The sequence below is a fragment of the Pyrus communis genome, chromosome 2 (genome assembly GCF_041283825.1).
Source record: "Pyrus communis isolate YQ-2024b chromosome 2, ASM4128382v1, whole genome shotgun sequence".
Taxonomy (NCBI): Eukaryota; Viridiplantae; Streptophyta; class Magnoliopsida; order Rosales; family Rosaceae; genus Pyrus; species Pyrus communis.
This window is the reverse complement of record NC_142566.1, coordinates 289,228-305,105: the sequence shown is the minus strand read 5'-3', so window position 1 is coordinate 305,105 and position 15,878 is coordinate 289,228. Positions and strand designations below refer to the sequence as shown.

The 15,878-nt window shown below is 38.7% G+C and overlaps 3 protein-coding genes across 4 annotated transcripts; 1 reads left to right on the top strand and 2 right to left on the bottom strand.

Moving 5' to 3' along the window:
• Window positions 1–458: 458 nt before the first annotated feature.
• Window positions 459–1,999, top strand: LOC137748114 (zeaxanthin epoxidase, chloroplastic-like). The gene is made up of 4 exons (XM_088700547.1): window positions 459–665; window positions 753–844; window positions 1,015–1,129; window positions 1,249–1,999. Exons 1-4 carry the CDS (start codon window positions 465–467, stop codon window positions 1,354–1,356), a joined length of 516 nt encoding a protein of 171 aa, XP_088556673.1. The 5' UTR covers window positions 459–464; the 3' UTR covers window positions 1,357–1,999.
• Window positions 2,000–3,546: 1,547 nt separating this feature from the next.
• LOC137747356 (uncharacterized) lies at window positions 3,547–9,133 on the bottom strand. Its single transcript, XM_068487452.2, has 3 exons — window positions 8,551–9,133; window positions 7,819–8,446; window positions 3,547–5,013 (listed from the first exon to the last, which is right to left on the bottom strand). The coding sequence occupies exons 1-3, from the start codon at window positions 9,030–9,032 to the stop codon at window positions 3,895–3,897; spliced, it is 2,229 nt and encodes a 742-aa protein (XP_068343553.1). The 5' UTR covers window positions 9,033–9,133; the 3' UTR covers window positions 3,547–3,894.
• A 2,384-nt stretch (window positions 9,134–11,517) lies between these two features.
• On the bottom strand, window positions 11,518–14,951 carry LOC137748812 (S-adenosyl-L-methionine-dependent uroporphyrinogen III methyltransferase, chloroplastic). Of its 2 annotated transcripts, XR_011070121.2 has the most exons (6): window positions 14,281–14,951; window positions 13,900–13,977; window positions 13,726–13,795; window positions 12,656–12,933; window positions 11,881–12,162; window positions 11,518–11,704 (listed from the first exon to the last, which is right to left on the bottom strand). XR_011070121.2 is itself a non-coding variant. In XM_068489001.2 (5 exons), exons 1-5 carry the CDS (start codon window positions 14,845–14,847, stop codon window positions 12,013–12,015), a joined length of 1,143 nt encoding a protein of 380 aa, XP_068345102.1. In that variant the 5' UTR covers window positions 14,848–14,951; the 3' UTR covers window positions 11,518–12,012. The 2 variants fall into 2 exon arrangements, 1 of the variants encoding a protein (XP_068345102.1); XM_068489001.2 differs by having other exon boundaries at window positions 11,518–12,162.
• Window positions 14,952–15,878: the final 927 nt, after the last annotated feature.

Genomic DNA, 15,878 nt, shown 5'->3' with positions numbered 1-15,878 from the left:
CATTCCTTTGGTTGTTACTTGTTAGTAAACAAACACATGAATAAAATGATACTCATATTCTACAAGTGCATTACTTGAAGTGAGCTTGCTGAGGTTCATTGATTGCAATAGCCGATTCGTGAACTTAATCAGGTTCACAAAAAGTTGTTCTCAAGACAAGAGAATCATTGTGGTGCGGACTCACGATCCATTCAAATTTGCCAATACAAAATTAAAAATTTCCCAACCTTTAAAGGCAACTGCTAAGAGTTTGTAGCTTAAGTAGTTAAGAGCATTTACTTCTGCACCGATAAAGTGGGCTGTGAAAGGGAATTGGGTGATCCAACTTAATCCTACGTTTTTGGAAAGCAAAAGTTTGTCTTCATTTCCTCCGATTAAAGTGCTTTAGCTTGGTTGCTTGCTTGTCACTCGATTGTTATTTTGTTGTTGAGCAATCACCTTTAGATGCTGCAGGTAGAAAGAAGATGCTCCTGGAGATATTTGGTAATTCGTGTCCTGAAGTGGTTACAATAATTCAGGAAACAGCGGAGTCCACAATTTTACGGCGAGCTATCTATGATAGAGACATGATTTACACCTGGGGAATCGGCCATGTTACTCTGCTAGGTGATGCTGCTCATCCCATGCAGCCGAATCTAGGTCAAGGGGGTTGCATGGCAATTGAGGTACGTTATTGTTTATGTAAATTAAATTTAATCCGTAGCAGGCTGCATGTCAGAAAAATGGAAACAAATCGGGTGATTTGTGTGCAGGACTGTTACCAACTTATACATGAGCCTGATCAAGCTTCCAAAACTGAGTCAGATGTTCAAATATCGGATGAAATTGTCTTGGCACTAAGAAGGTAAATCGTAGCCGTAGGAAAACCCTGTCTCTAGCAAAGCAATCTCACACTCCTAGTTTTAGGCTTGAATATTGTTGAAATCTTCCAAATTTACAAAATTTTGTCCAAATTGAAAGATCTTCAACCTCACTTGTAAGTTTTGCGTTCATGATGACGATGATGAAGATCAGATACGTAAAGAAAAGAATGTGGCGTGTTGGCATAGTGTACGCAGCCTCCCGAATGGCATCAAGAATGCTTGAAAGTTACCAACTTTACATAAAGTTTAGAACCGGTCCTTTGGCTGTAAGTTTTCCCCAACTAATTACCTGCTTCAACCTCCTGAAAGGTTTTCCTAATTTTCATTTAACGAAATATAAAGTAATTTAAATGTAACTCATTTCATTTTGTTCTTGTGGTTGCAGCATCTACTGACTCGGCAGATAACACACCCTGCAATTCCTCTATTTCGTGCATTTCTTCAAACTTTTATGCCGAAGTTTGTGGCTTGGATGATAGCAGGGGATGGGTAAACGTAGAAATCTATCTCAAAACTTATGTGTGCGCGCGCATGTATATGTGTGTGTGTGTATCACCATAGCTTCTCAACATCATAACCTCCTCAGTTAAGGACCTTCCACAGTTCCACTGAGACTGTGAAAATGCTACAAATTTAATTTGTTGCAAAACTTGAGGAAGCGGAAACAGATAGCAAACTTATATCATTCATGTTGCTCTTGTTGGTGCAGGTTATTTCTCGAAAGGGAGTGAACTGAATGCAAAGTGCAGGATAAGTAGCAAACTAATGCCATTTGCCGAAGCTCTCAAATATCATCTACCCTCTTTGGATCTACTTGGACGACGATTTAAACCTGTTCCCACCACTAAAATATTTCGGTGGGTTCTATAAATAAACATCAATTGAGACAGTGAAAAGCAAGTCCAAGGCTTTCATATCACTATTGGTAATATTCACATAAAAACATAAATTCGAGTTTAGAGTTTATACAAACTCCTTAAATGTGTACATCACAATCGACACCCACAAAAATCACTTTTGTGTACGCCCTGCTTTTTTAAAGGGGAGGTTTTTCTTTTTAAATAAACAACATTGTCAAATCTACTCCAGCACTATTTATATACTTGAAAGTAGAGGGCTGGTTCCGCAGAATTTCCACTTATAACATCCAACTTGCTCCATAACGTTTTTAGCCTCTCTCCATAACGTTTTTATAGGAACTGGATCCCCTTTGGATCCAAAAATATCTAACCCCACTAATCAATGCATATGGACCGGGTTATTGAAATTTTATCAAACGGCTACAATTATTATAACATTCAAAGAATGTCTCCTGTTTATAGCCGTTGGATCAAATTTTAATAACCCAAATACATTGATTAATGTGCTTAGATCCCTTGGATCCGAAGGGGATCCAGTTCCGTTTTTATGTAGTGATCGTGTCAGAATTGGGAGGGCGTGAGCCATAAGAGCATCTCGCCGGCCCCTTTTTTGCCCTAGCAAAATTAGGTTGAATTGCCTCCAACCCAAAAAAGTTGCCCTTTCAGCTGAGCTTGCTTCCTTTGCTTGGCCTTGCGCCCTATTGCTACAGTAATTGCCACTGTGTGGCCCATCCACGTGCAGCTTCCAGGTGGCCAGATTTGGGCCATCCAACGATAATAATTTTAAAAATCAACAGCCAGGATTATTTTAAAGTTAAAAATTCTCAAAAAGGAAAAAAAAGAAAAACCAGTAATTACCCAACATATTCTTCGTTCTCCACCACAACTCAGTATTTAGTTTTACTACAATCTCCGATATTTATTTGCTACCTCCCAAGAAAACATAAAGAAAAAAAATAAAAAATATACATGTGAAAGTAATTGTTTTAGCCCTTGCTGTCCCTCTTCCCCAACAAGTGGACTTGCCTAAGGACAATTATTATTTCTTTGTCCTTGTCCTTACCCTTGTCCTCCTAAAACGGATGGAGATGCACTAAGCAACGTCGGTGGTGATATTTAATTTAGTAAATAAATAAATTCAATAACGTGCATGCACAAGTATGCTGCATGTGCACCTTAAGCTATTTTAGGGAACAACTTTGTCTTTAGAAAACATAAAATGGATTTCCTTGTATCTGAATCCGTACATGGTAATTGACTGTCTTTATTATACATACGCATACATATACATGCAAATACGAAGTATTGGGCTCTAAGCAACCTTGTATTTCTGTTTTTGGTCAACAATGGCGGTTTCTTCTCTGTATCTTAATTCATGTCATCAAATTCTTGATTTTAGAGCACAAAAATACGGTAAGACCGAGATCATTAGAGGCAATAGTATTATAAGATGTAAAACTAGTAGGTTTGATCAAACTTCGGAAGAAGGCAAGGGTGGCACCAATTCAACTTGTGAGTAGTGCACTGGCAGTGCTGGAAACCATTGACGAGGATGTCGGGAACAAATCATGGAAGCAACTTGTGCTCCTCGCCCATTTCTACGATTTTGTTTGCCAGGATTTTTGACTTGGATGATAACAGGACATGGGTAAGGGAACATAAGGACAACAGAAATCTGTTTCGATTCATTTTCACAGTTCAGTTCTAGGAGCATCCCTCATTTAGTCATCCTCCGCCCTCAAAGGGAGAGAAAAGGATACAAATAGCAGAATGAATCACAAACTTCTCTGACGGAAGCAGGGGTTACCACATAGGAAAGGGGCTTAACAGAAACAAGAAAACTATCACTGATCAAGAACAGAGTCTTTCTAATTTGACACGGTACACCATTATTTCTGGGGTTAATTCTACACAAGTACTTCTGTACATTATATTACATACGCTTGTAATGGATATTTTGACACAAAACAGCGATTGTACTACAAAAACCATAAATCGTTCAAGCATACACTTGAAATATATCGACCGAAACAAAAACCCTAGGGATTAGTGATCAGGGAGTACTATCTGCCTAATGCTACTTTCTACTTTCCCCTATCCCTCACTAGAATACATAAATAAAGTTATACCTTCTTCATGTCCATGGCCATGCATAAAGCTAGACGATTAATTTACCTTCTAGACCGTTTTTTAGGCCGCTTAGAAGCCTCTTGCTGTCCTCCGCTCTCCCGTGGCCGCTTTGGTGAAGCTGCTACAATTGCAGCCTCAGCTGCCGCCTTCTTGGGCGGCCTTCCTACACTTCGCTTGGATGGACTGCTGCTTTCTTCCTTGGCTTGTTTCTTCTTATCGCCACTTTGCCTTAACACCCTTTCTTTAACTTTGTCAACCTTACCACCACTTCCCCTCCTCTTTTGCTCTCCACCTGATCTAGAACTAGTGCCGGTGCCAGTGCCACCACTCTTCAGTGTGTCCGCAGGTGAATTGCGCTTGATTCTCTTCAAGAAATCAGCTGCTGCACTTCGCTTTTTGTCCGACCCTGCTGCCTCCGTTTTCCCCTTCTTATCCGGTTTGGGAGTTTCGGCTTTCAAACTTGCCGGGCTCGCACTTTGTTTCTTCTTGGAAGCACTGCCATTATTATTCTCGTGATGAGCAGTACTCATACTCGTCCTTCTCGAGCTTCTGGTTCCAGTGATCACGGGGTTGTCTTTGGCTTTAGCAGCAGCAGCACTCTTTACTACTACTGAACTGCCATGCTTTTCAGCTGCTGCATGATCATCAGAAGAGGCCTTGGTGGCGTTAATGGACGGTTTAAGATCAAAAGCTGCTGCTTTCTTCTTCTCATCTCCTTTCAGAGTCTGACCAAAGCTAGAAGCAGCCGCGGAAGGTTTTGACGAAATGGAGCTCCTTTTGCGGCAGACAATGATGGGTGCAGTAGACTTTTGCTTGGCAAGCAAGGAATCTGATCTTTCAAGCTGCTCAGGGCGCCTGGGTTGCTGACTTGTGGCGGGTGCAGGAACTACGGAGTCTGATGGCTCAGATGAAGGGTCGTGGTTGGGCCGAGTGATGAGATTCTTCTTCTTCATTTCATTCAAGACGAGGCGGCGGAGTTGGTGAGCAGTCCTTGACTCGAGGGAGGATTTGGGGAAGAAGACGACGGCATTGTTGAAGAGGAGGAGCAGGTCTCGGTAGAAGGAGAGAGAGCAGGATGAGTAGGCGTCCTTGCGGAGCTTTGTTTGTATAGTTTCCAGGTCTACATGCTGCTGGACAACGCTCTTGTACCTATCGCTTTCCTGCACATTGATCACACAGCATCATGTATTCATATGCTTCCGTTCGGTTTAAAATTTTCATCCGCACCCCAAAAGTTTACTAGTCATCACTCATCGGTGAATGTATTTTATACGTCCATTTTAGTGTGTGTGAAAACGAGAGGATCTTCTAACCACATCCGTTCATCATATATCGTACGGTCAATTTTTATCAGGTACTGTTTATATTCAATTTTAAATAAAACAATTTACAATGATTTTTGATCGTACGATATACAATGAACAGATGTGATTAGAAGATTCCAGGATCCCGTGAGTATCCTCCTGGTGTGAAAACTAGTAACTAATAACTTCCAGAGTTGACAATTGCCATTTCAAAACACAAGTGGGCTTTGATTTGCCCATTATAAAAATGTGTTCTACATGTTCACGCATGTCTCAACTAACAAAAATAAGGGCCCCACTAGTCACAGGGGAATTTCAAGAGTTCACAGTCCACCTCAGGCCCAAAAGAAAAAATCTCACAATCCACCAAGTGGGCCCATATTGCAAAAAATAAATAAATTAAATTGAATTAAATCAACATAAATGAAGGCACTTCTCTCTATTGCTTTTTTGTAAACCATATTTTCGCTAAAAACCAAAGAAAGGAGTGTTTAAAAAAGGCATATAGCAACAAAAGAATCTGGATCTTTAAAAAAAAGTATCAACCCAAAAGATTTTAGGGAAAAAAATGATGTGTGATGAAAAGAGGAGGTAGCCAAGCCATGCCTAATGCCTAATGGGGTCCATGATGGGGGCAAATTCACCGCATTTGTATGACACGTTTTATTTATAAGTTTACACATTCAGCGCAATGCTCCACGACCTACCCTCACGCATCTTACGCTATTAACAGAAGTAGGGAAAAAGATCCTCTCCCGATCTCTTTCTTCAAAGCCCGTAAATCAAATGATCTTGATTTTTGAAATTTTATAACAATAAAAATTTATTATAACTTTCAAGGGCCTGGACATTAAAACCGTTGGATTAAATTTCAAAGATCTAGATCACTTGATCTGCAGGTTTTGAAGGAAGAGATCCGGAAAAGATCTCTTTCTCTTTCTCAAAAGTAGAGAATTGCCACAGTAATTAGGATCCCATTTTCGGTTCAAACCTCTCTCTTCTTCGTATAGATTAAAATAATAATATTGTTTGTACTATAGAAAAAAAAAAAAAAAAGAAAGAAAGAAAAATCCAAAGACATTTACATCAGTGGTACAATGTTTTCTACCATTTGAAAAATATTCTAATTTAAATTTTGAAGAAAATACAATTTGAAGTGCAAACGGCTTTTGATTAGAACTTTTTTCATTAGTAAGTGAGAGAAGTTAATAATCAAATTATTCTCTCACTCGCTTTAGTTGTATAAATTTTTTTTATCTAGATGACTCTAGCGTTGTTGTTTAGGAAATACAAACAACACACCATATGTGACATAACTAACATCCAAATTATAATTTCTTTTTTAATTTTAGAAAATTATAATATTACCCGGGATGTGGGAGTTGGGCATAAATTCAAATCTAAATATTTTATGAAAATATTATTTATACTAGCTTTTAATTCATAAAATCAAGATTCTTATAGATGTTAGGCGCTAGTCAATGGCAGACTGGGGCCTAGCCGCCTATGAAGATTTAAAAAAAATTATTATATTTCGTGTAAATAAATGTCTGCTTATACTTAAAATATATATAATTTTATTATAAACTACAAAATAGAAGGACATGTATTATGAAGTATTGGACCATAATGAGACATGGGGAACAAGGATATAATGTGTGGTCATTTAAGTATGCAACAATACTCTTACAATTTATTAAAAAAAAATAAAATACAAAATTAAAGTTATCTATTTTCCATTTAAGTGAGTGGCAACTTGGGTGGTGCCTAAGCGGATTTGGATGGGTTAGGCAAGTACAAAGATGATCTAGGCAGGCACCTCAGCAGGTATAGATGTCATTTCTTAATTTTCAAACGCATACACATTAATCGAAACAATGACGAGCCGCCTAGCGCCTATGTGGAACCTAAACGGCTTTAGGCGGAGATTTTTAGAATAAAACATAAAAGTATGTAAATATCTTAACAAAAATGCATGTAGCCAATAGCATTTTAGAGAGTTTCCTTCAAAAACCTAGACCCCCTGCCGTAGGGCTAGAATATTTCCAGCCGCATGCGTATTTTTCAACTTACTTCCCTCAAACCAACAAAAAAAACCATTTTTGTTGGAGTGGTCCCCAATTTTTTGAAACAACATGACCACTTGTTGTCCCATAGTAAACCATAACACCCTTGTTATCTCGAAATTATACGCACTAAATTTTATCACAAAATTCAATTAGATTTTGATTAAAACAAATTTGTTTTTTGTTTTGTTTTTTGGCGATACTATCTTGCTTTCGTTTTGGTGTATGCATGTTTGGTAGATCTGGCAGAGATGATGTTTTCGGGAAAGGGATTCTCTTCAGATTTTTTCTATAAAATTCACCCAATCAATAAATTTAGAACTTTGAAATTTGATCCAACAACTAAAAACAAGGTTTCTTTTAAAAGTTATACTAACTTTAGTAATTTAATCAAATTTCAAAAGCTCGAATTAGATGAATTTGGTGAAAGGAATCCTCTTCGTTTTTCGTTATGAAATTACATGACACGTTAACCTGATTCGTTCAAACTCATCCTACGTGCGTCCGATTTAAGTTTATTATTTACTAGCCTAGGTGGATTGGTAAAACTCGGTAAAATGTAACACACAAATAAAGAAATAAGAAAAAAAAATACCTGGGCCGGAAGCCGTCGCTCGAACAACGAGCCATACTCTTGCGCACGTATCAACTGCAACACCTCAACCAACGGCTGTGATTTCACCAACGATACATCTCCGTTATTGTGCTGCTGCTGCTCCTCTGGGACCTCCATCATACGGCGTCGTTTGCCGTTCCATTTTTTCGTTAAGCTAACCGAACTCTGCGCCTCGCTGCTCTCCCTCATCTTATCCGCCGAGTCGCCCCCACCTTTCCCTTGCCGGCCCGGTTCCTTCCGGTTCTTAGCCACCGTTTCCGAGCTTCCTTTGTCCGAGTCCGAATCCGACTGCCCACTCCCCGTCCCTTTGGAAGGTTCAGCGGAACCGGCCGGGAGCAGGCCCGGTTCAGAGAGAGCGCGATCTTCTGGACCGGACTTGTTGTCGTGGTCCAGGTTTTTGGAGCAGGTCGAATTGGAGCCGTTCACCGACTGGTTCTCGTGGTCCGGTTTCGACCCGTCCGGTTCGCCTTGAACTGTTTTGTCGTTTTCTGATCTGTGTCGATTGGAGTCCTGCTGCTGCTGGTCCTCCAGATCTGGTTTGGGGTCGTCGTCTTTGAAGCTCTCTTCTCTCTCCTCCTCCAACCTCTTCACCTTCAACTGCAACGACCTGCCAAAATTAATCCAATTCAATCAAAACAAGTCGCTCCGACTCAGATCTAAAAATTTACGTAAAATTTAAATATAAAAAAAATGAAAAATAAAAAGAATTACACGATGGAGACGTCGTAGCGATGGAGCTCTTGACGGAGCTGGGCGACGCGGAGTTTGCGGAGGTCGTCGAGCCAGGGAATATTGTTAGTATTATTGTTATGAGGATCGTGGTGATTGTCGTCGGCGTCTGGAGGGACGTCGTCGTTTTGGTGGCGGGAGCGGAAACGACGGCGGAGGTCGAGGTACTTGAGCTTGCAGTTGGAGGCGGTGGTGAGGAGGGGAGGGAGAGAGGTCTTGGCTTGGAGTTCCAGGGCGACGGTGTCCCAGTCGTGGACGCCGTAGCGCTTGACGGCGCATGCTAGCAGGAGCTCCTCCCACGTGCCCCAGGAGGACGTAGACGTCGTCGTTTGGTCACTAGTAGTAGTAATGTTGTTGTTGAAACTAGGACTGCCGCCAGTGGCAGCGCCACCTTTCATGGTGACGTTTATGGGGTTGGATTGTGGATTGGAGCCTGCTGCTTCCGTGCTTTTTATATCGTTCATATTTTGGTTTGGTTTAATTTGATTTCAATATTTCATTCTCATCCCTCCATTTTGTGCTTTCAAATATTAGCACCACCGCACCCTTCTTTATACTTTTTTGTAATTTTATTTTGGAGTGTAGGTTTAAATAGTCAATTAGTTCAATTAAAGGGCTACCTAATCCATATATACTCAAAGAGAAAGAAAAAAACACAAAAAGTAAAGCTTTTCATAATATCTAAATTGTCTTTCTTTCATTATAATTTTGAAAAAAAAATAAACAAAATAAAAACCCACACATATTTTAATAAAAATAAGTAACATAAAATTAAAAAAATAAAACAATAAATAAAAAAATAAAAAAAGTGAATTGTCACACGATTTAATTCTTATAAAATATATATATATATATAAAAGATTAAATGAGGGTGTTCAAATAGGCAAAAAGGGTAGTAACTAAAACTAAAACAAACATGGTGTTGGTGGATTGCGTAAATTATAAGAAAAACAAATGAAAAGAGTTTGAAAATTTTAAGTTTTAACGATAACGACAAAATAAAAAGTAAAGTGAATAGTACCATGATTGACTTTTTAGTGTAAAAATATAATTTTTCGTTAAAATAAACAGTACCGCGAATTTTTTGTTAAAACTCTCTAAATTATATGCTATTATGTGTTTATACAAGGAGGGAGTCAGTCTCGAGCACGCAACTGAAAAATAGGTAGAGGAGGAATGGATAAATGGAAATTGACCAAAGTGTCCTTGTTCACGCGATCTTCTGAAATCTGATTCTTCTCTTGTACGTATTGCCCTTGGATTTGGACTTGGTCTTCAATTATTCACTTGGATTGTTGGACTCGGATTCTTCAACTCCCCACGGTACGGCCCATGACTGGACTTAAAAGGAGGCCCAACAAATTTAAGCCCGTAGGCAACAATAAAAGACAAACGCAAAATGAACCTTAAACTAAAACCATCTCCAAAGAGATGTGAAATTCCATGTAATCAAATTTGAAAGTAGGAATAAGCTCCAACCGATATGTCAATCCTATGTGGATTGACATACGAGAAAATGTGATGTCAAATTTTTTTTAATTATTTTATTATGTAGATCCTATTAATGCATCAATTATAAATCTTGAAAAATGTATTTTAATTAATTTCTTTTTAAAATAAGTCATATAAATATCATTTATAAAAAAAAATATATTGGTTAGAAAAAAAAGAAAATTTAACATTACTACATCAGCTATTATATTAACATTTAACATTTAAATTATGACATATTCTTATATTAACATTTAACATTTAAATTATGACATATTCTTTAGAGATGCTCTAAAGCAACAAAAACCAGCGTCCACTGCCGCCGCATTCTCTGCCAAGGAAAATATCGCCCCAAACTAAAAAGAGAACACGAACCAGAAAATAGATAGAGATGAGAGTGTTGAGCAGAATCAAATTTTCCGGCGAGCCGGATGGGCAGTGGCCTACGATTGTGGGTCTGCTTGTGTCAAGATGGAGTCCAACACTCGGAGATGTAATTCATGATTATGGGTTGGAAAAGATTGGGGGATTAGGGAGAGGAAGGAATGAAGGGTGTGATGGGGAGGGGAAAAGGGGTTGCGATGTGAAGGGAGAAAACTGAGACAAAAGCTCAGAGAGCTGAGATGAAGTTCAAAACAAACCATGGATAAAGATAGAGGGAAGAAGAGAACAGAAGACACCGACCCTATAGCCAAAGGCTAAGCCCGGCGGCTGTGAGAAGGTTCCGGTTTTTTGGCCTTTGGTTTTTACGAGAGAGAAAAGTTTTCAAGAGGGAAACGATGTTGAAACTTGAAAACTGAGAGGGTTATTTTTCTTTTTCTTTTTATTCAAAGAAAATCTTACACCGATCAAATTTATTAATATGATAGAAAATTAAATTTCATTAAACTAGCATGAAAACATTTTGTTAAACAAGGGGAGTCTGGTAATCAAGCTTGTTTCAATTCCGATGCAAGTGAATTATTATACAATTTATATGAAATCAACATCATTTCTACTTTGATTCCAAATAGTTTAGTAAACTACATTAACAAGAATCCAATTTTGATTCATTCTCAATTCAATTCTCCTTGTTTTGTTTTTAATTATGGATTAATAAACGAGCCACAAAAAGCTATACTCGCGTACCAGTATTCCGGCAGGCCACGCGCGGATAGTCAATTATAGAAACTCTTGTCTCTTAAAATGGTAATGGGTTGGGTTGGGATGGATTGGGTAGGAATAGGAAACCATCAACACATGCTGCTCTGTTTGTGTTAGAGCTCTCAGAATTTATCCTCTCATGTCTGTGTCATGGCTCTAATTCTAACTCGCATTACATTACAGTAGCCAGACTTTCACAGTTTCACTCACTACATGAACCTAATGAGTCACTCGCTGCTAGGTCAAAAGACTCATAACGGTTCTGTGTAGTAGGCAACTATAACAGCCTCTTCATCTAAACCACAGTACTCAAAATGTCACAACAAAATCACAAATCACTCAAAAAATTCATAAACTTTCAATCACCCTCTCATGCTACGAAAAACAATTTCCGCCTGATGCCATGATTCCGGTTTCTGACAATCTAGCAATAAAATGCTTTATCCTCTACCTTCCCGGTGAACAAGAACACAGCTCCCCTGTTCAGTGCATGCAATTCATTCTTTCCCCAGAAGCATTTTGATTGGTAGAAGAATGAAACATCAGAAACATCAGACAATATTTGAGCACAATCCCAGCACTCCCATAATCCATTAGCTCAATTTTGAAAAATCTCGAAACAAGAAGTGCGCCCCACCCCAAAATAAAAATGATCCATCTATAGCAGCAGATAATTACCTCAACGAAGAATTGAAGATCATCCTGGCCGATGAACTGAAAGCTGTAATTACAGAAATTCATGAGCCGTGAGCCTAAGTTCTGAAGTTTAATTGGATGGGAAAATACTTTATGTTCACGCCTCAGATGCGCCTATAGTGCTTCTACAACAGAGGAGACTTCCTTTGAAGCATATGGCCACAACGGTGAAAGTGCCACTACTTTCCCAATGATGATCAACGCTGGTGATACTAACTCTGCTGATACAATTTCATCCGCAAGATCCTTCAGTTCTGCAAAAACCTGTATGAATGCACATGCAACAATGATCATTTTTCCATTACAATACATAAATAATGCAAATGGCCAAACTCATACAATCTGAATTCCTATCTGTAAAGGCATCCAAAGGAACTGTATCAAATCCGCAATCAGGTTGATGACCATAAATTGAGGGTGAATAGTAGGGACCGGTCAGATTTCTAAAAGTAACACTGACCGCCCTCGAAGGATCTTGATGTATACCTCAGGGTGTAATTGAAGTTCGAAATAGAAGGATTGTTAACCTATTTCAATTTACTTTTTCAATATCGGGGTAATGCATGCTTATATACATTCCTAATGGGCATCACAACCTCGTGTCTAAGACAAACAAGTGTTTTCCCATGTTGTCAGTTTACTAACTAATAAGAAAGGTCCTAAAATGGCACAAATGTCAGGTAATCAGGTAAAGAAAAGACACCATCCGGGGTCCAACATGAGGCTATACCAATACGCAACAGGAGACCATCCTTACCATGCGTTGTTGAGGTGTGGTACCTCGCTCAACTGCAACAGCCGGTGTATTTGGTAGTAGACCATGATGCACCAACTTTTGAGCAAGAGAAGGGAGAGTCGACAAACCCATGTAAACCACCAAGGTTGAATCATGGTCAGCTGCATTCTCAGCCACAAATAGAGGATCTGTTCCGCCCTTCCTGGAGTGGCCGGTGAGAAATCTGACACTATTTGCAACACCTCGATGAGTTAATGGAATCCCTAGATTTGCTGCTATCCCTGAAGCAGCAGTAATACCTGAAAGGTAAAAAGATTTTGATCAAATATAAGCACGTCCTCATTAGGTGACCTTCATGAAGCTGTCTGAAACCATATATAAAGCTTAACCCTTTAAGAGAATAATCATGTCAAAGAAATCGAAGGATGCACAATTTGGATAAGGGAAGAGGAATTTTTTTTTCCCAACAGACACAAGCTGGGAGCGCGTTTGGCTTCAACCTAGATTGGAACAAAGTTGTTCCTAGACTCGTACTATCTAATAACATATTCATATGGTTGACGTCTCACCTAAGATTCCCCCAATATTTCAATGTGTTTACTAGGAATATTATTTTCCTCATCCATTCATTTCATCTCACAAGTGCTCCCACCAATACTTTACACTTTATGGCGTCTGTGTTCAAAACGTTTTTCAGGAATTAAGAAGCAAAGTGTACTGATATCATTTCTCAGTCACCCCTTCACATATGGAAGACTTGTTACCTATGATTTTCAATGAGTAAAAATTTAAAATGCCAATGACGTGTCATGATTTTAAAGAACCAACTGATGAAATAGAACATTTCTACTGGAATAGCAAATCTTATAATGCTCAACATTAGCAGATCTTTGTGAATGCGGACCATCCTAAATTCTCTGAAATTAGATTACTGAAACTTTATTAATGTGTCAAGATGGCGATGTTGAACATTCTCTCATCAAAAAGCAATGGGGAAACAATGGAGACATCTTATGTCGATAAGACATTCCACCACTCTTACAAAAATCTCAACTAAATAACGGCATTACGACCTTGATTTATGATCATACCTGGAATAACGTTAACTTCAATTCCTTGTTGTCGCAGAAAATCCATCTCCTCTCCACCCCTTCCAAACACCTAAAGAAAAACGATATGTTTAACCACAAAATTTAACATGACGGAACGTGATATCACAGGTAAAAACAGACGCAAATTTCTGAAAGACCAACACAAAAACTCACCAGTGGATCCCCTCCTTTTAGTCTCACAACATTAGCTCCAGCTTCGGCAAAACTGAGTAACAATTCATGTATCTCTTCCTGAAAGAGGGGATTAACAAATTCAGTTCATTTCCTGAAACCCAAACTGCAATGGCTAAACTTTATGTAGCATCAAACAAAAGATCAATCACAGCTGTCCTAATTCACTTCACTAAAACTTTGAATTTCGCAAACCCAGATGCGAACTAGCACAAACGCAAATACCCAATTCACCAAATTGCCCGAAGTTTTCAAATTTATAGCATCTACAAATACCCAACCCAATTGAAACTCCAAACAAGTTGAAAACTGGTTTCAGGTAATGCAGGAAATGGGAATTAAGAAAGATAAGTGCTTGATTACCTGGGTTCTGCTATGGTACCCAGCAGTCTTACCCACATATAGAAGTCTAGCACCAGAGGCAACCAATTCCAAGACATCATTGGACACCAACCTATCATACAGCAACAAGTCAGCAGTCTGAATTACTCTGTAAGCCTTCATTGTGAGGAGCTCAGGGTCCCCAGGCCCTGTACCGACCAGGAAGACATTGCCGGGCCCACAACTGCCTCGGTCACCTTCTGTGTGCCTCTTTTCTCTGAGCACCTGAAGCAGCTTCCTGAGCTCGGGTAGCTGCAAAGCGATGTCGTTTTCCCTCAGAGAATTAAAATCGGGCGGGAGAGAGCAGCAGGGGGTGGGTAAGGGTTGGTGAAATTCCAATGGCTGGTTCTGGTAAAGCCAGCGGTCTCGCTGGTACCTCTGGACAGAAGTCTTCTCGGTAAAAGGTGAGGAGGAGGACGAATTGGAAGAAGAGGAGTTGAAGCGTAAAGAAGAAATGGGGTTGAAGGAGGAGGCTGAATGGGGTTTCCTGAAATGGGTGGAGGAAGAAGAGAAGGCAGAGAGAGATTGAGTCCGACTCACAAGAGCCATAACAAACAGACCAAATGACAAGGATTCAGAATTTCAGAGACCCAAGAGAGAAAGAAAGACAAGTGTTTTTGTTCGGAGTTGGGAGTTTGTGTTCGTGTTGTGTTTTTCTCGTTATTTGTATGCATGTACGTAAAATGTGTAGTCAAATTAAGGGAGATCTATTCAATTGGATTTTGAAGGATTTTAATTCTTTCAATGGATTTAGGGGTATTTAATCAGCATTTTAAGTGATTCTCTAAAATTCAAGGTGTATTCAATTAGAATTTTAAGATAGTTTATTAAAATCCGGGTGTATTCAATTAGGATTTTAAAGAATTTTATAACATTCCAGATGTATTCAATTAGAAATTGATTTTAAAGAATTTGAGAAAGTTGAGAAATTAGACGGAATTGAAGAGATTTCGTAGTTTATTTTAAGCATCCACAAATATCACATCTCTCCTTGAGATTTCGAGGGAATTAAATCAAAATTTTATATAGAATCACTGTAATTCAATTAAACTCTATAAAAATCCATGAATTTATAAATCTATTAAAATCTTTCAAATTCTCAATTGAATACACCCCTATAAGGTTTTAAAGGATTTTAAAGGATTTTAAAAGTGATAGATTTGATAGGATTTAAGACTCCTACAAAATTCATATGGATTTTAAAGAATTTGAATGGATGTTTGTATTCAAGATCTGGGTTCGTCAGGACGTTCAAGAAAGGTGCAAGATGGTGGTGAATTCGTCTGATCACGGTGCCGGTGATCAGATTGTTGGGAGGGGAATCGAAATAAGCACATCGGTGGACAATAGCAGGGGCATATGGAAAAGGATTTGAAATCCTAGCGGGTGGGGTTGGATTCTTTTTAATCTTAGTTATATATACTTATTGCCCTCAAATCTTTTAAAATATACAATTTATTGAAATCCTCTAAAATCTTAATTTTTTTTAATACATTTAGATTTGGATGAATTTTAAAATTCTTTAAAATCTTTTAATTGACTACAATAAAATTTTAAAATATTTTAAAATCCTCTTAAAT